We start from the raw sequence: 19,520 nt of genomic DNA on the forward strand, positions 1-19,520 counted from the left end.
GCAATACCCATGATAATAAAATAAAATCAAATATTAATATAAGGATAAAATAAAAAATAAAAAATTTAGGGGAGTTAAAGAGCGAAATCCCCTTTATATATAGGTATAGATAAGAGTTATATCATGAAATTTTGTTTTACTTTATATGGGTATGATTATAGATTACTTTAGTATTTGCATTTAGATTTATATTGGAATTAGAAGAAAATATCTTTCTTCAAATGAAGACATTATATTTATAAAGTCGGTTGAGAATACTCTTCGTACTAGATTTAGATTATATATTTTTTTCATGATAATTGTTGATTGTGTAACTTGATTAATTATTTCAATTAATTATTTCATATAATTGATGTATTATAATGAACATATATTTTTATATACTTTTCGATCCTAAGTATACGGTGATGTTCAAATGTCGGCCCATATATTCGTACACATCTCAACCTTTATGTGTTACTATAACAATCAACCTCTTAATCTCTCATAAGCAATATTTTGTCTAAATTTTATCAACTCCGTAAAGTAAATGTTCTTATTGGTGTTGAGGGAGCGATCTTTCTCACACAAATATTTCTCGATTGACACTCTTAATTTAATATTTTTCTTCAGTCTCGCGATGTGGTTCACAAGACACTTCAATATTCAAGTCGTAGTTGAAATGAATAAATACTATATTAAATACATGTATTTCATGTGATTGCAAGTTAAACTTATTTATAGGATTGTGTTGAATCCTACCACACAATCTAAATTAACCTAAATATCATGACTAAACTTATCATTAGTTTGATATCAATCAGTTACGTAGCTTAAACCCTTTCAACCGATTTTCAATAATCCAAATTCAACCATTTTGTAGAGCATGTGAAATGCCTAACCCAAATTAAGCAAGTTGGGGAAATCATAAACTTCTTTAAGGATGATATCTCATTGGTTGTCATGTCATTCTCCTGGATATGGACTCGATGGACTAAAATTTTGAAAGGATTTAGATTTCCTTATTCACAACAAGACCGTTTGCGTAACTATTGGCTCAATAAACAAATATTTTCTATGATTTATTTTGAATTACAGGAAACACCTACAATCATTAAATCTCAGAGTTTAAGGTTTAGGATTTAGGATTTACTAACATACAAGGATTGGTATTATATATTGATTGTTTCTTCTAATTAAATGTTAATTTGTTACGGGAGTGGAGTTGAAAAGTGAAAAATTAAAATAAAGAAGAGGAAAAGAATAAGAAGTAAACATATTTAAATTGAAAAAACTAGTGTAAAAAGTGTAAATATATATTTTTAAATTAAAAATAATATATTCTTAAAATGTTTTTATCATCAATTAATTAATTTTAATTAAAAATATTATTTAATTTTAATTATTATTCTTACTAATATCATTTTATTATGTAATAATAATTTATATTAGAATGAAGGTGGGATCTCCAACACACCCCCTCACGTCAAGACTGTCAACTCGTGCGTGGGACTATATATTATGGATGGTCCGATAGCGGCCCGATAGCGGGTGGCAGGATAGGCCCAATACAAACACTCGCTAGGATAGGCTCGAAAGGGCTCTGATACCATATTACGAAGTGGACTTTAAGCCTAACTCAACCCCATAAAACCGGCTCATGGAGTGAGGTTTGCACCCACTTATATACAATGAAAGGCTCTAATCTTTAGTCGATGTGGGATCTCGAACAAAGGTGTCTTACATGCCTTCTTTCTTACATATTTGTCCAAACATTTGTCGACATATTATGAGATATAAACACAGTGTTTTCTTATTCACATTATAGTTCTTACCTTGTTTAATAAAACACAATGTAAATTGAATTTCAAAACATTATGAGATAGTTATTCTATCTGTATTTAAAACTTCACTGTATTATCATATTTTTGGTATCCCTAAGTAAAACCTACATGTAATGTTTATGTATCTATTTTTAGATTTTAATTTTCACTAAAAATATCTAAATATTAATTAGGGATAATTCCAAGCGATTTTTATATTTATTTTTTAAACTTTTATCTTAAGTAAACAACCATACAATTTCACAAGATTATTAATAGTCAACTAACTTAGTTAATTATCAAATAATTCGTTCAATAACCCAATTTGTTTTATAATTGTACTAGGTCAGTCATTAAACAATGTAAAAAGTACCTCTAAATCATTAACTATCATATTTTGGCATACCATTTAAATTTAATATGAATTTATGTTACATCAAATGATACAACAACGATAAAAAAAAATTGTATAATGATTAAAATTAATAATAAATGACAACTTTATAAACATTTTAATTATGTAAGTGGAAGTTTATATTTATTTATAATATGTGATTAGTAAGATATATGTTAGTTAAACTAATCTTACGTATTTGCAAAAGTTGGTACCGAAATTATTAAAATAAAAATACAATAGCATAAAAGTGTAGTGACTAAATCACATTTTTCTTATTTTACTTATATCATTTTTTTAAACATTACAATTGTGATATAAATATTTTAATTTATTTTTTCGTTGTGTAAAGTAATATTTTCTTTAACTTGTTTGTAATTCATTTTGTACAATGGATTTAAATTTTTATCACATTATTTATAAATTTTAATTTAATCAACATTTATAATTTACAACCACTTTTGGGCTTTCAGTATTGGGTTTAAACAAAGACTGTGGCCAACCCAACAGCATAGGGTTTTTATTTTTATTATAAAATTGAGAAGAAAAAAAAGTTTAGGGTTTTTGCAGGCTTGCTCGTTGATATAAAAAGGAGTCCTTATCTCCTCTTATTGTTTAGGTTTTCTTAGCTTACCCTTTGCTCTCAGTACTGAGCTTAACCCAACTTCACAAGGTACGTTCTTTCTTCTTTTACCATTCAATCACAAAATTTCATATATTTTTCGCTGTGCCATGTAAAGGTTTACGTTAATTATTGGTTTCATCGGTTTCTAAGCCGTTTTGTTTTCACCTTCGTGTACTGTTTTTGTGATGTCATGATTTTGAGTTCTATCTGATTTCATCTCCCCGAATTTGGTCCTTTTTATTGGGATTTGTATACCATTTTCTCTCTTTTTTTTGCATGTGGGATTTTTGAAATAATCGGTTTTAAGTTGCAATTTTTGTCTGCAACATTTGGTTTTAGGGCTTCTATTGTTTCGAATCGCAGATTTTGTTTTTTCAATCGTGAACTGCTTCTTGGTGGATAGTGTATTGAAGATAAAATTAGGGTGGTTGCTTTTAATTGTTTTCTTATATGAAAGACTAAAAGTGGATAGGTTGTGTAAAGAAAAGACATGGAATCAATCGAGGGTTATAATGTGTGGTGGGAGGTATTTTCAGTGAAGATTGTTGATTGTGTGTTTACATTTCCTCCGATGATGAACAAAAATGAACTTTCGTTCTTCTGAGCTTTTTCCAATGCGGAAAATTACTGGAGACCTGAACTGAGGAGGCTGCTTAAAATGTCCTTCTTTATTTTGTATTTACTTTGTTGATTTTTTTTCTCAGGTTGCATGTTGTTATTATCTTTTCTCAATGTACCTGGTATTGATTGTCTGATGTTGTAGTTAGTATATGGATTTAGTGTAACACGTGCGTGGGGTTTATTTAAAGTAGGGCTGTCACCTTGGTCTGATATGAGCTAGTATTTAGTTGAATTCACACTGTTTTATATGGAGCACAACATCTTCAAAATCCATTTATTTGGTTCAGTATGGAAGTAACATATATACTTTAAACCTGTCAATTTGAGCGTGCATTTAATTTCTTGTAGGGTAGTATGCAAAGGCCATATAATATTACTTGTTCCGCGCTGTTAGCATATGATTCATGCATGATTCAATTGTACAATGTAGCCTATTTACCTTTGCATGTGGCATGTCACTGGATTTTAAATTGAATCTGCAACCAAGTTTCACTATCTGTCTACTGTCTTTGTATTTTGTCTTAAATTTCCTCTCCAGTTTTATACCATTCCTTTTTGGATCTTTCTATGTTCCTAGTTGGTTAGGATGAAATTTATTTTTTTTCTTTTTTGCCTTTACCCAGATGAATCGGGAAAAGTTGATGAAGATGGCTGGTTCGGTTAGAACTGGAGGAAAGGGTACCGTGAGAAGGTATTTCCATACATTTAACCTGGCTTTTCATCTCAATAAAAAGACAGTTTTCTATGTAATGACTATTGGATTTTAACATGCTACGTTTTTCATCTTTTGTCATTGGATTTAATGTTACCCTACAGACTTTTTTAGCTTTTCCCCTCTACCCTCCTTTCCACTATGCACTTATTTGAGGGATTGTAATCAATTTGTTGGCTTTTTCATTTTTTGGAAATAAACACACAATGCATCTGTTGAGTTGAATTTTCCAATGATGTTTTCTCTTTTTCAGAAAGAAGAAGGCTGTCCACAAGACGACAACCACAGATGATAAAAGGCTTCAGAGCACTCTGAAGAGAATAGGGGTGAATGCCATTCCTGCAATTGAGGAGGTCAATATCTTTAAGGATGATGTAGTTATCCAGTTTCTAAATCCCAAAGGTAGTATCAGCTCAGAAATTTATAAATTTTAATATAATAGGCTATATGTTTTGCTTCAATCATATTAAGTTGGATTTTTTTTTCTTTCCAGTTCAAGCATCTATTGCTGCAAATACTTGGGTTGTAAGTGGTTCTCCACAAACAAAGAGTAAGCGACTATTCTTTTTCTTTATTGTCGTATGGTCTCTTTTCCATGAGTACTCTCATTTTATTTGTAAATGTTGTAAAAACAGTATGGAAATTAAAGTAGTGGTTGTGTCAATCTTCTTGGTTTTCTGATTAGGCTTTAATGCATTAAGGGCACAAACACCTTTGTTATAAGTTGGACTATGCCAACGCATTGCTTCCTCCAATTTCTAGAGTACTTGATAGACGCGTATTTGGTTCAGTTTATTTTAGAGAGATATTTGCTTGTTTTTTGTCAACATTATTAAGTTCTTGAGTAACAAGCAGTTAGTTCTTCACTGATTTATGACCGAGTTATTAATCAAAGTTGAAATAAACTTTTTTCTTTTACAGAGTTGCAGGATATACTCCCCAGCATTATCCACCAATTAGGTATGTATTCTGTTTTTTTTTTTCAAAGTTGTCTATTGGTGCATCTCTTGCCTCAATTTAACATTTTGATTATTAAAATGCAGGACCAGATAACTTAGAAAACCTTAAGAAGCTTGCGGAGCAATTTCAGAAGCAGGCTCCTGAAGGAGCTGCTGGCTCAGCCGCAGCTCAAGAGGAGAATGACGACGACGTCCCAGAGCTTGTTCAAGGACAGGATTTTGAGACAGCTGCCGAGGAGACCAAGGCATCTTAGAGTGTTATTGTTATTGTGCCATCGTCATATATTGTGTTTTTAATTTTTTTTTCTTTATTTATCATTCCAAGTATTTCAGGTGTTCAGTTCTCCTGTCATATACTTTAAACACTTAAAATACTCTATTAAATCTGCTTTCCTCCATCCAACTAGGTATACTTGACTGCATCTGCTTGCATTATTCGCTATTCGGTAGTTAGTGTCGGTATTTAAATCCTTCCTGATTTGCCCCTCTTTTGGCTTTGATGGAATTTTATATGGAACAACTGTTTCTAAAATTTGATCATCATAATCTCTCGCGTTCTTTTAAAGTTTAATCTTTTATTTTAACCATTTTTGTGGAGTAAGATGATTTTGATGTCTAAATTTGTCTGAACTGAGCATAATAGCAGAATGCGAAGTGATTCAAAGTGTAATTCGCAGTCTGAATGGTCTATGCTATCCCAATGAACTCAACTGTTTCTGTAAAATGGTGCTGTCGAATGATTTCTGTTCAGTTTAAAGATCAATTAAAATTTCTAATTCGTTTAAGGAAAGATTTCATGAAATAGTTGCTTGTTTTTAAAATGAAAATGAATTAACAAATTTAATGAATTTCGTTAAAATTCATTGGTGGTTAAAAATGGATAAATTATTGTGTATTTACACGTGGCCCAACATGTATTAAATTGGCCTTGTATTACATGAAGCAAACTTTCGACCATGTTTTCTAATTTGGTTTTTTGAAAAATTTATGAAGTCTCTAAAATTATAAATACTAGCAGGAACATTGTGTGTTCATTTTCTATATGGTATCTTTCAAAATAAAATATCTATATTATTATAAAATACAAAGCAGAGTGTGAAATTACTTTCTTTAGTAGTTGGGAAGATTTTTTTCGTTACTTTTCCTTTACTATATTACTTAATAGCATATTTTATTATTTTATTTTTAGGATTTTATATTTACTATAGGGTAGATAAAATATATACTTTCAGAATATAATGAATGCGTACTATCTTAATTCATTAAATTATTAATTGAAATGGATGGCGAATAAAAGATGTATCCCATTCACACTTGCAATCGTAAGAGTTTATTTCAAAAAAAATTATTGAAAATTAGATAAAATCTTTCAAAAATTCAAATTAAATATTTACTCTAAATTTTATCTTAATTACGTCAGACCCCCAAACATTTAAATCATAATTTGTGATGAGTTAGATGGCAGAAAATATTCACATTTTAAAATAATCATTTTATATTTTCCATCTTTATTTATTATACTAATAATGCTTTTTCGGGATAAGACCTTTCCTTCACCAAATTAAATTAGTTTTTTTTTTTTTTCTAATTAAAATGATTTCGAATCTTCCTTTTGTTAAAAGATAAGGCCCCGAATAATATGGATATCAATATTGTCACAGAAGATTTGTGGTACTTTACGCTTCACTCACTTCCATATTCCAATTTAGTCTCTTTTATTATGCCTTTAACACAAGTAGTTCATGCCAATGCTAAAACTGTAGTTTTATACCACATGTTTAATATAACAAACCCTTAATTTTAAACAATTCAAAGTAAAAAATTTAACCTTCATTAAAATCTTCAATATATTTATATATATATAGTAAACATTTAAAAATATATAAAAATAGAATTTTTTTCTTATATTTTTATTATTGTTTAGTTTTATGAAATTTTACACAAATAATGAAAAAATGTTTGAATACTTTGTATATGTTCACTTATTGGTATGCATTTAATATGCAACTTTAGAAGTTATATATAATAATGCAGTGTGGGACAGAGGAAATAATAGCAGTCACAAATATTTTCTACAAAATTTGTACATGCAGAATCAGGAAAAGCCTTGACATGAATGCAAAAATAATTGAAACCTATTTTACATTTGATACTATACTATACTACTACAGATTTGTTTTGCTGCTCCACTTCCAAGAAACAACACATGAAGTTATTGGTACAGTTTCCTGTGTGTTAATTTATTCTGAAAGAGGTGAATGTGGATGACCAAAACATCATAAGTATATGTGTTTAGAGATTAATGAGGTTGTGGTTGTGAGTGTGAGTGTGAGTGGTGGAGTGAGGAGGATTGGTGAGCATGTGAACCACTTCCCTCATGGTGGGCCTGGCTGGGCCCATTTCCCTAACACACATCATCCCAATATTGAACATGTAAATCACACTTGTCAATGGATACCCACTGAGCCTTGGATCCACCACTGCCAACACCAACGCTGCATCCGACGGCGGAGAGATCTCCAATCTCGTTTTGTTGATCCATCCAACGATGTCCACTCCATCTCCAAACTCCCCCACTGGTTTTCTCCCTATTATCAGCTCCAACAGCACCACCCCGAAGCTGTACACATCGCTTTTCTCGTCCACTTTCAACGTGTAAGCATACTCTGCAAACCATTACAAACAAATCATCTTCCACCAACAAATCATTAAAACAATGCTCATTCTTAAGAAGTGTAATTTTACCCTAATTCAAACTCATAAAATCGATAAGTTGAGTTAGATTTACTTCGTTATAGTCATTTCGATTCTATCTTAACTATAGTTTGTAGAGTTTATTTGATCACCATTCATAATATATTATCACATACAAGAGTTCCGACTCTTTGTTATAGTTATTTCGATTCTATGTTAACGAGAGTTTGTTGGATTTATTAGGTCAGTCGCTATTACCATTCATAATATATTATCACACACAAGAGTTCTGACTCTTGGTGTGAGAAGTGTGTTGAAATTCGACATCGACTAAAGATTAAAACATATTTTATAGTATGTAATTAGTGTAAATCTCAACTAATAAGTCGATTTTATGAGATTGAGTAGGAATATGAAGAAAAAAGGAAGAGGGTTAATGGAACCTGGAGCAATGTAGCCGTAGGAGCCAGCAATGGAGGACATGGACTGAGAGGCACCTGGGTCGTGGAGGAATTTGGCAAGTCCGAAATCGGCGACATGGGCTTCGAAGTTTTCGTCGAGCAATATATTGTTGGATTTGACGTCTCTGTGAATGATGAGAGGGGAACAATCATGGTGCAAGTAGCAGAGTCCTCTAGCAGCTTCCACTGCAATCTTGAACCTCATCTCCCACCTTAAGTGCCCTCCCTTCGCCCCATGCAGCCACTCTCCCAAGCTCCCATTCGGCATGTACTCGTAAAGCAGCAGATTTGTCTCCTTGTTCGACACGTAACCCAGAAGCCTCATTATGTTTCTGTGCCTTATCTTCCCCAGCGTTTCTATCTCAGCCCTGAAGCCGTAATCGTTCCTTCCGCTACCCGCCCCAACCAACCGCTTTATAGCCACGTCGGTTCCGTTTGGCATGGACCCGCGGTACACGATCCCCGCCCCTCCTTTTCCTATGATGTTCTCCTCCTTCAGACACTCCACCACGTCCTCCGCTTTCCAGTTCAGCCGCTGGAACGCCGTCAGCTTCCACGTCATCGCCCGGTGCAGCATCCTCCTTCGCATCATGTACACCGTCACCGCCACCAGCAGCGCCGCTGTGGCTATTGCGATCACGGTGATTATCGCCCTCGTTTGCTTAGAACTCCAAGGGCCGCGCCTTCTTCTGAAGGCGTCGTCAGGGTACATGGAGGAATTAGGGCAAGAGCGGGAGGAACAGAGATTGGGGTTCCCTTCAAAGGACTTGTCGCTGAACACAAAAAACTGGCCACCCGTAGGGAGCTTGCCTTTGAAATTGTTGTAGGAGAGATCCAGCGTTGTGAGGCTTGCCATGAACCGAATCTCGTCGGGGATTGGCCCTGTTATCAGGTTTCTGGAGACATTCAAAATGCTTAAGTCCGTGAGGTTTTTTATGCCTTTCGGAATCTCCCCGACGAGCATGTTCCTGCTGAGGTCCACGGAGGAGAGTGAAACGCAGTGAATCAGCGTCGTTGGGATTGCTCCCGTCAGATTGTTGCCGCTTATGTTGACGGTGGTTAGCATTGGTAAGACAAAAACCTCCCCCGGGATTTCTCCAACCAACTCGTTCGCGTCGAGTGAGAGTGTCTGCAGTGCCCTCAAGTTCTTCAACGCCGGGGGGATTCTCCCAGTCAGTAAGTTGTTGGAAAGTGTGAGAATCCCCAGAGAATCGCCGGAAATCTCCGGTGGCAGTTCGCCGTCGAAACGGTTGTTCGCGAGTTCGATTATCTTGACCGAAGGCAGTTTGAAAATTCCTGACGGAATGGCGCCGCTGAGGTAGTTATTGGAGGCTCGGATCTTGACGAGAGACTTGCAGTTTCCAATATCATCAGGGATTTGACCGTGAAAGAAGTTGTCGGTGATGAGGAAGGTTTGTAACCTCCCACTCTTGCACAAACCCGGAGGGATCAACCCGGTGAAGTGATTGGTCGTGACGTCGAAAAACTTTAACCTCCCGTTTTGGCCCAGATTCGGGGGCAGCACGAAGGAGAAGTTGTTTTCCCAGAGTTGCAGCGTTTCCAGATTCGGAAGCTCGCCGACGAAGGCGGGAACAGAGCCGCTAAGCTTGTTGTGGAAGAAGTTCATGAGAGTGAGGTTTCTGAGCTGAGAGAAACTCTGCGGGATCTCTCCGGTGAGACCGTTGAAGGAGAGATCCAGTGACATGAGGCTCTCCATCGCCGAGAATTCAGAAGGAATGGTTCCGGTAAGGTTGTTCATTTGCAAGAACAACGTGTCAAGTTTCTTCAAACTGCTCAAGCTCGGTGGAATCTCGCCGCTGAGGTTGCAGCTAGATAGGTCAAGGTATATAAGAGATTTCATGGCGCCGAACTCCGGCGGGATTCCACCTTCGTAAGCGTTGTTGTATCCGAGTTTTAGATACTTCAGCGTCTTCAACCGAGACAAACTCTCGGGAATCTTCCCCGACAAACTGTTAGTGCTTAAGCTCAAAAACTCCAAGCTCTTAAACTCGGAGTAGCTCTCCGGTATGCTGCCGGAGAAGTAATTTCCGTCTAGCTTGAGGTATCGGAGTTTCTCCAGTTTCACGAATTCCTCCGGAAGCTGTCCGATGAAGTTGTTGTCGTAGGCGTCGAAAACCTCGAGTTGGGTGATGGGAAGAAAGCTTTGGCCGGGAAAATAGTGGGAGAAGGAGTTGTGAGAGATGTTGAGGAGCTTGAGGGAAGTGAGGGCAGCGAGCTCCTTGGGAAGCTGGCCGGTGAGGTTGTTCTGCGTGATGGTTAGGTTTTGGAGTTTGTCGAAGTGTCCAATCTCCGGCGGCAGGTTGCCGAAGAGTGGAACGAAGGAGACGTTGATAGCAACGACTCGAAGGTCTTGATCACACGTAACACCAGGAAATAAACAGTGTGCGGAAAGCGAGGTAGAGAACTTCCAATCGTGAAGAGCATCGTCTTTGGCTTTGGCTCCTTTCATGGAGTCCTTCAGCTTCCGCAAAGCATCCATGTCACTGAAGGAAGAACACTTGGCCACGCTGAACCATACCAAGACCAAGAACAATAGCCTGTAACACACACCATTTCTCATCTCTCTCTCTTCCTTCCTTCTACTCATACATTTGGCTGCTCCTTCTTTTGACATCACACACCTCCTTCTGTCTCTATTTATATACACTGCTATAACATACTAAATTAAACAGCATGTGTGCATGCAATACTATTTCTGTTTCTACTGATTCATAAAGTTCTTCCAAGTGGATGCCCTAAAAAGTAAAGAAAAGAATAATATGCATCACCAGTAGCTGCACCAGATCCACTATAAGTCTGTGAAACATCAACCATAATTATGTTTCAAGAAAATTGTATACCTATATGGGAGAGGTCCTACCAGCAATTACTTTAGAAAAGCTTTCTCAAATCTTTTTTATATTAATGTCTACACATATCAAGTTAATTATTCTTGGTATATTTTATATAATATGACAGTAATAATATTCTTACATTCTTAATATGGGCCATGCACTCTACTAAATTGCTTGATGATGAAATATGCTTGGCTCACCAGTAGCAGCCGAGTCCGCAGAAGGTGGAGTTAGCTTTTGTGAAGAGAAAGATGCAATCTCTTCCTGACCATTCATGGAGGTTTGAACTTTTCATGAGCCTCACTTTGCAGTGAAACGAATTTAACGTGATTCACCAAATTTAAAAAGGGAATACATGAAAGTTTCTTTAAGTACAAGTCTTCTTAGCTACTGTTCTTTGGTATATCACAGGGATAATTAGTGCCCGTGCCAAAGCAAAGCATCGATTCTGTGTTTTAAGTTGTACTGTCAACGATCAAGAACTAGATATTGCAGAATCCTATTCTGTGCATGACAATAAATGGATATGCATATCAATGAAAATTTAAAGCAAATATTATTCATCTCAAGTTGTTAAATACAAATTACCATTTTGGAGTGTTGTGTCCTTAAACAGACAAGATGATATACAGATAAACAAAAGTTGTTCTTACAAACTGTTCTTGTAGGCTTCAGTTTTGTGTTAATCATGTTTTGGGTATGATTACCGTGTAATATCTATTTTGTGGTACTGTTTAATTAATCTGAAATATGAGATAACATGTGTGTATGAGAAGTGTTTTAGCATATAGTCTGAAGAAGGAAAACACAGTGTACAATATGAAGGGATTCCTCAAAGTTGTTGTAGCCTTTTGTTCTGTATTTGGTTCGATTGTAGGTACTTTAGATGATTCGTATTAGGCATATAAAAAAAAACTTAAGAATATTGGTAAAAGAAAATAGCTAGAGACAAGTTTTTTCTTTTAATTCTTTTGTTTGTTTTATTGAATGCTTAAAAAAGTGTTACAAGGTGAAGATTCTCTCAGAATGATGCTTCAAGAATGGGTTCAACAATTATTTGATAGTTTTGGAAATTGGGAGCCAGTGATAGACGAATGAGTGGTAGATGCTTCTCAAAAGTGTTCAATATTGTGGTTTGTCAACGCCTGTGATGATAGTGACAGTGAGTTAGTGTTGGTGAAGTGCCCACATAAATCTTATATCATTGGTCCTTTTAGTTACTTCGTGTTTTACGTGGCAGACACTTTTAATTCCCTAAGCCTAATTAAATTCTATATTTCATTAACCTAATAAGAAATTGAATCCAACACATTATCTGCGAAAGATACACTCTATAGTTATATTTTTAGATATCAGGGATATCTTTCATGATATTTTTTTCTCTGAATTGAGTAAAATTGATGTTAGGTAATAAACCAATTACATATTTTATTACACTTACAAGTTACTCTACTTGTATATTTGCATATGGGAAGAACTAGAGAAAATAGAAGAATAAACAAAACAAAAAAATGTTTTGGTTTGGGCTTATAACTGAGTGTTGTGTCATTTACTATGTGAAAATTAAATTTTATATCATTAAAATGGGAAACTAATAGTGAATATGTTGAAGTGGCATAATTATAATTATTAAAAAAAGTTCTATATGGAATGCGCGTGTAAGTAATTAATGTGGAAGAATGTCTATTTCATAAGTAGGTGGAACACTATAAAATGTTTTTTCCAATTATTACTTAATTAACGTAGGGGTGGGTTTGTGAGTCTTCGTGTTTTTCTTTTATTACAAAGAAAGAATAAATAGATGTGAACTGATTTAGGAGTGTTCCAACCTTTATATAAAACGAAAACTCATCTCTTAAGAACAAAATAAAAATTAAATACTCATATGCGAGCAACACAACAGTAGACACCCAACAAAACAAAATACACATACACATACCATTTTCGATCATTACACCTCTCCTTTCCAAATTAGTCTTTGTGACTAACTTATTTTCCAACACCCTCCAAGCTGTGACATGGGTTGATGACAAAATCTTAATCCTCCAAAAATTTACGTACACGTAATTGTTTTCCCCTTCAAGCTCACCCCTTAAGAAAACGTAAGCATACTTGACCGAGTAAGAAGAATTCACGTCATCCTTCCAAACTCAGCTATTTATCCAAATCCAACTTAATCCTCAAACCTTGAAGCTTCTAAAGAAGTTGACTCTCCATAACCTTTTCCCACTCAAACATACTCCTTCTTCAAGCTAATTTTCACTCCCAGACTCCATCAATCCAATTCCCAAACTCAACCAACTTAGACTCAGAAGGAATGCTCAAGGAGCACAACCTCGAAAAAACGCTCTTCAAATCACCACAATCCCCCCAATTATCTTTTCAAAAATTAATTTCCTTCCTGTTACCAATCTTCCATTTGAACGATCTTCAAACCTCCTTCCCCAACTCTACAAAACCCAAATCTTTCCACCAAAGGGACACCTTAAAATTATTCCTTCGCTCTCTCGAGCTTCTCCAACCTCCGTAGTTGGACTCAAGAATATCCTTCCACAAGTCGTCCTTATCCGTCCCCAAATGCCAAATCCATTTTCCTAATAGAGCAACATTGAAAACATTCAAATCAATAATTCCAAGACCATCAACCTCGTGAGACTCGCAAATTTTCTTCCAAGAAGCCCATGCAATCTTCCTCCATTTCGAACCCCACCCCCACAAGAAATGACCCTGAATTCTCTCTATCTCCTTTAGCACCAGAACATGCACTTTGTATAGAGACAAATAAAATAACATAATAGATGAAAGCACAAACTTAATCAAGAAAATTCTCCCAGCCAAAGAGAGAAGCCTACCTTTCCACCTTCCCAGTCTAGTCTTTAATCTTTCAATCACCTCTCTTATGACACCCCCCAACCATCATTTCCAAGTATTTAAAAGGAGTTGTCATCACCTTACAATTAGGAATAGCCGCAAATCGTTGTGTCGTTGTCTGATCACCGAGACATATTCTAAACAAGACTTGATCCATTTAATCCATTTGTCACATAACTCTTCCCATCATATAATAAATAAACTCCCAACTTATAGGGTCATAAGCTTTCTCATAATCAACCTCAAAGAAAACACAACTTTTCTTCTTTCTCTTCAACTTCTCAATGACTTCATTGGCCACAAGCACTCCATCCAATAAATCCCGTCCTTCAAGAAAAGGGGCATATCTAACATCAATAATTTTGTTAATCACCCTTTTCAGTCTAAGAGATAAAGCTTTCGAAATAATTTTATATAAGCAACCAACCAACGAAATAGGTCTAAAATCACTAAGTTGTTGAGGATTATTAACTTGAGGAATCAAGCATAAAAAAGACGCATTTGACCCCCTAGGCCATTTCCCTCTAGCCGCAAAGTCTTTCATTGCTGACAAAACATCCTCTTTACTGAAGTCCCAACTAAACTTTAGGAACCCAAAATTAAAATCATCTAGACCGGGGACTCTTTCACCTGTCACAATTCCATATTTTGTCCTTTATTTCTTCAAAAAAAAATCTCCAACCAACATCTCGTTATCTTTCCCGGTAATGACATTAAATATTATTCATCCTGATCTGGAAAGCTTCTTCCCCGACAAACCTAGACTTGAAAAAATCTTGGACATTGTCATTAACCACATTGTTATCAACATACCATGGTCAATCCCTATTTTTCTAAATGAAACAACAAACCTTTTGACTTGTTTTTTTATTAATCATTGTCATCATCACAAATTCAAACAAACTTTATTATTTTGTTTTCTATTTAGTAAATCTTTTACTTGATTATTCAACTATTTCTTGTGGATTCGATATTCGTTTTTAGAAACAAATTATTACTTCAGACAACACGATCACTTACCGTAAAAAGTTATCATTCATATATATATTTTTTAATCCATATTTCATATTTTAATAATGTGAATCCAAAGTGTGAACCATGTTTGATTTTTTCACTATATTAGCGCAATTTAATACGTTAATGATTGAAACAAGTAAAATTGAAAACATTATCAAAAGGAATAAGTAAAGTCAAGCTCATAACTTTGACTTTATAAAAGTAAAGTTACAACTTTGACTTTATAAAAGTAAAGTTATAAAAGTAAAGTTATGTCAAGTGATACATATTTAAACATAATTAGTCATGTCACTTAACACAATTTTAGTTTAAAAAGATAAAAAAATAGTGTCTATTTTACATAACTTATTTACAATAAAATCTATGAACTTTGACACAACTTATCTATTTTAATAATTTTTAATTTTTTTTTTCAATTTCAATAATCAACTTATCAATTTCACTAGTTTGATGAAAAGAATCATCATGTTCATCCCATTTGCCACACTATCTATGGACCATTAAGGTGAACGTCATTTAAAACCCTACTCCAAGTAGCAATTGTTTTGAGTCTTCTAAAGTAAATTTTTTAGATTTTAGGTCTTGTGAAAATGTGAAAATATGGACACTAAAAGAGATTCGTTAAATGTGATTATTTGAACATATACACTCAAGTTTCATTTTCACCAAAAACAAATACATGCAGTAGAAAACGAGAAAGATTAAAAAATGTTTAATTATGTTATCAATTAACCATGGTTCATTGATTAAAAAAATGTAAAATGATCATATTCAACACTATTAACTAAATTAATAATCTGTCTTCATTACAAATAACTTGTTGGTTACAGTTTGAAATAATACAGATGTAGATAATTTATAATAACAGATATTATATTTAGAAATGTAAAAATGGGAGTGGTAGCTGAAACTGAAGCTGAAGCTGAAACAGGGTTTAACGAGGATCTTTGATTGAGAGAGAGGTTGGGGTTCCCCGCAAAGGCGTTGTCGTTGAAAACAGAAAACTGGCCACCAGTTGGGAGCTCGCCGTTGAAATTGTTGAAGGAGAGATCCAGCATGACCAAGCTACTCATCAACCCAATCTCCTCAGGGACTCGCCCTGTCAAATTGTTTCTCGAAACATTCAAAATGCTCAAGCTCGAGAGCTTTTTTATGCCGTTTGGAATCTCTCCGACGAGCATGTTCCGGCTGAGGTCAACGGAGGAGAGTGAAACGCAGTGAATCATCGTCGTTGGGATTGCTCCCGTCAGATTGTTGCCGCTTATGTTTACGGTGGTTAGCATTGGTAAGACAAAAACCTCCCCCGGGATTTCTCCAACCAACTCGTTCGCGTCGAGTGAGAGTGTCTGCAGTGCCCTCAAGTTCTTCAACGCCGGGGGGATTCTCCCAGTCAGTAAGTTGTTGGAAAGTGTGAGAATCCCCAGAGAATCGCCGGAAATCTCCGGTGGCAGTTCGCCGTCGAAACGGTTGTTCGCGAGTTCGATTATCTTGACCGAAGGCAGTTTGAAAATTCCTGACGGAATGGCGCCGCTGAGGTAGTTATTGGAGGCTCGGATCTTGACGAGAGACTTGCAGTTTCCAATATCATCAGGGATTTGACCGTGAAAGAAGTTGTCGGTGATGAGGAAGGTTTGTAACCTCCCACTCTTGCACAAACCCGGAGGGATCAACCCGGTGAAGTGATTGCTCGTGACGTCGAAGAACATGAGCCTCCCATTTTGGCCCAGGTTTTGAGGTAGCGCGCAGGAGAAGTTGTTCGCCCAGAGCTGCAGCGTTTCCAGCTTCGGAAGCTCGCTGACGAAGGACGGAACAGGGCCGTACAGCTTGTTGTGGAACAAGTTCAGGAGAGTGAGGTTTCTAAGCTGAGAGAAGCTTGGCGGGATTCCCCCCGTGAGGCCGTTGAAAGAGAGATCTAGAAACGAAAGGCTCTTCATAGAAGAGAGTTCCGACGGAATGGTTCCGATGAGGTTGTTCATTTGCAAGAACAACGTGTCAAGGTTTCTCAAATTTCCTAGGCTCGGTGGAATGTCGCCACTGAGGTTGCAGCTGGAGAGGTCAAGGTATTTCAGAGATGTCATGGCGCCGAACTCCGGCGGAATTCCACCTTCGTAAGCGTTGTTGTATCCGAGTTTTAGATACGTCAGCGTCTTCAACCGAGACAAACTCTCGGGAATCTTCCCCGACAAACTGTTAGTGCTTAAGCTCAAAAACTCCAAGCTCTTAAACTCCGAGTAGCTCTCCGGTATGCTGCCGGAAAAGTAATTTCCATCGAGCTTGAGGTATCGGAGTTTCTCCAGTTTCACGAATTCTTCAGGAAGCGGTCCAGTGATGCTGTTGTCGTAGGAGTCGAGGATCTCGAGTTGTGTCAAAGGAAGAATGATCTCCCCGGGAAGATTTCCGGTGAAGGAGTTGTGAGAGATGTTGAGGAGCTTGAGGGAAGTGAGGGCAGCGAGCTCCTTGGGAAGTTTTCCGGTGAGGTTGTCCTGCGCGATGGTTAGGTTTTGGAGTTTGTCGAAGTGTCCAATCTCCGGCGGAAGGTTGCCGAAGAGTGGAACGAAGGAGACGTTGATAGCAACGACTCGAAGGTCTTGATCACACGTAACGCCTGAAAATGAACAGTGTGCGGAAAGCGAGGTGGAGAAGTTCCAATCGTGAAGAGCATCGTCTTTGGCTTTGGGTCCTTTCATGGAGTTTTTGAGCTTCAGCAGCGCATTCATGTCAGTGAAGGAAGAAGAAGTCTCCATGCGAAACCATACCAAGAAAACAAAAAGCAATATCCTTCTCATCTCTCTCTTTCTTCCTACTACTCCCTATTTTGGCACCACACTCCTCCAACTCTTTCTTTTATGCACCTTCAATGTTTATACATGAACTCAAAATTAGAGAGAAAAATAAGAAAATAGAAAGATGAGAAAAAAAAAAAAAAAACTAAGAAGATAATAACACTTACTTATAGAATGCTAGAAAAAAGAAAAGACTTTCGAAAGATTTTATCCAATTGAAAATTTGAAAATAACTGGAATAAGATTAAGAATTCAATCATTGAAAGTGAATATAAGTAAGTAAACATATAAAGGGGATTGGTTGAATAGTAAAAAAAAAAAAAAACTAAATTGATTTGTAAGATTTGGTTTGTATATCTCTACTCAATGAAATTTCAATATCATATTTTATTCCTTAATAGTTTTTATACTCATTTTACATCGATTATTTTAATAAAATTTATTCTTTTAATAAATATATTAACAGTAAAAGTGGATATTGAACCCGTTGGTTGTAGTATTTTTGTTGTTGTTATATATAAGAGATATTAAACAAAAATGTCAATGAAGCCCTTGAAATTAAGACGGCCTATCAAGAGACTTTAAAACTCTTTTTTTTGTCAACTTCGTGATTTGTGAAAGTAAGTTTTGAAAAGAAACGAAAATGAGAGGGAAAAGAAGGAGGAATAGAGGGAGAGAACATCATACTAGGAAGAAGAAACATTATTATTATAAAAAAAAAACTGAGATGAAAAAAGAGAAAAAAAAAACAAATGATATGTGAATGACTATTTCTTCTATTTTTTTTCCTTACTTAATCAAAGTATAGAATCTGAATATATTTAAACAATACACTCATTTTAGGTCTAGATAAAAAGACAAAAAGTAAAACAAAGAGCTAATAAAGGTTATAGAATAAAAAAGAGAAAATAAAGACTAGATATATGTACAAAGAGAAACAACTAAGAATAAAAAAAAACAAAATTAATATTAGTTTTCTTGTAAAAGTCTTGTACCCATATCCTTTGTTACTTCACAAGTTGGAAAGCAAATATTGATGAGACCCAGCTTAGAACAAATACTCTTGAAAGATTGAGGACTTAAGATTTTGGTATAAATGTCAGTCAGTTGCTGTGGTAGAAATGCGAAGCAAATGTATGAGACTTTTCTTCATCTTTTCCCTAACATTGTGACAATCTATTTCTATGTGTTTCGTACGGTCATGAAACACTGTATTTGTTGCAATGTATCTTGTTGAGTCATTTTCATAGTTTAGATGAGATGGTTGCTCAAAAGAAACTTTGAAATCTCGAAGAAGATAAGTTAATCATTGAATTTCACATGTAATAGTGGTCATTGATTGCCCTATATTCAATTTCACAATAACTCTTTGATATCTTTTCTTGCTTCTTTAATTTTCAAGATGTGAGGAAATTCTCAAGATACACTAAGAATCACTACAGGTGCCCCCAATCACTATCACAAAATAATTTTAAATAAACAGAAGTGTTGGAAGAGAAAAATAAACCAAGACTCAGAACTCCTTTAATATATATATGAGAATTTTAAATGTTACATTATAGTGAGCAATAGTAGACTTAACAAGAAATTTATAAAGTTATTGAACAGAAAATATTATCTCAGATAAAGTATTAGTGAGATACATAAGCTTTTCAAACATTTTTTTAACATAATTTATATGCATCCTTATACTATTGTATGTGTAAATATTAAAATTAAATAATAT

At 35.4% G+C, this 19,520-nt stretch overlaps 3 protein-coding genes and 1 non-coding gene across 4 annotated transcripts; 2 read left to right on the top strand and 2 right to left on the bottom strand.

Moving 5' to 3' along the window:
* Positions 1-2,727: 2,727 nt before the first annotated feature.
* On the top strand, positions 2,728-5,516 carry LOC137822054 (basic transcription factor 3-like). Its single transcript, XM_068626952.1, has 6 exons — positions 2,728-2,869; positions 4,066-4,133; positions 4,408-4,556; positions 4,648-4,704; positions 5,076-5,114; positions 5,198-5,516. Exons 2-6 carry the CDS (start codon positions 4,066-4,068, stop codon positions 5,365-5,367), a joined length of 483 nt encoding a protein of 160 aa, XP_068483053.1. The 5' UTR covers positions 2,728-2,869; the 3' UTR covers positions 5,368-5,516.
* LOC137811677 (small nucleolar RNA Z159/U59) lies at positions 3,386-3,471 on the top strand. Its single transcript, XR_011081115.1, has one exon. It is a non-coding gene; the product is annotated as a small nucleolar RNA Z159/U59 (small nucleolar RNA).
* Positions 5,517-7,163: 1,647 nt separating the features above from the next.
* Positions 7,164-11,459, bottom strand: LOC137822046 (leucine-rich repeat receptor-like kinase protein CLV1B). Its single transcript, XM_068626943.1, has 3 exons — positions 11,324-11,459; positions 8,251-11,024; positions 7,164-7,779 (listed from the first exon to the last, which is right to left on the bottom strand). Exons 2-3 carry the CDS (start codon positions 10,901-10,903, stop codon positions 7,406-7,408), a joined length of 3,027 nt encoding a protein of 1,008 aa, XP_068483044.1. The 5' UTR covers positions 10,904-11,024; positions 11,324-11,459; the 3' UTR covers positions 7,164-7,405.
* Positions 11,460-15,796: 4,337 nt separating this feature from the next.
* LOC137822065 (leucine-rich repeat receptor-like kinase protein CLV1a) lies at positions 15,797-17,914 on the bottom strand. The gene has a single exon (XM_068626965.1). The coding sequence runs from the start codon at positions 17,795-17,797 to the stop codon at positions 15,836-15,838; it is 1,962 nt and encodes a 653-aa protein (XP_068483066.1). The 5' UTR covers positions 17,798-17,914; the 3' UTR covers positions 15,797-15,835.
* Between the last annotated feature and the right edge of the window lie 1,606 nt (positions 17,915-19,520).

This window comes from Phaseolus vulgaris, chromosome 11 (genome assembly GCF_000499845.2).
Source record: "Phaseolus vulgaris cultivar G19833 chromosome 11, P. vulgaris v2.0, whole genome shotgun sequence".
NCBI classification, from domain to species: Eukaryota; Viridiplantae; Streptophyta; class Magnoliopsida; order Fabales; family Fabaceae; genus Phaseolus; species Phaseolus vulgaris.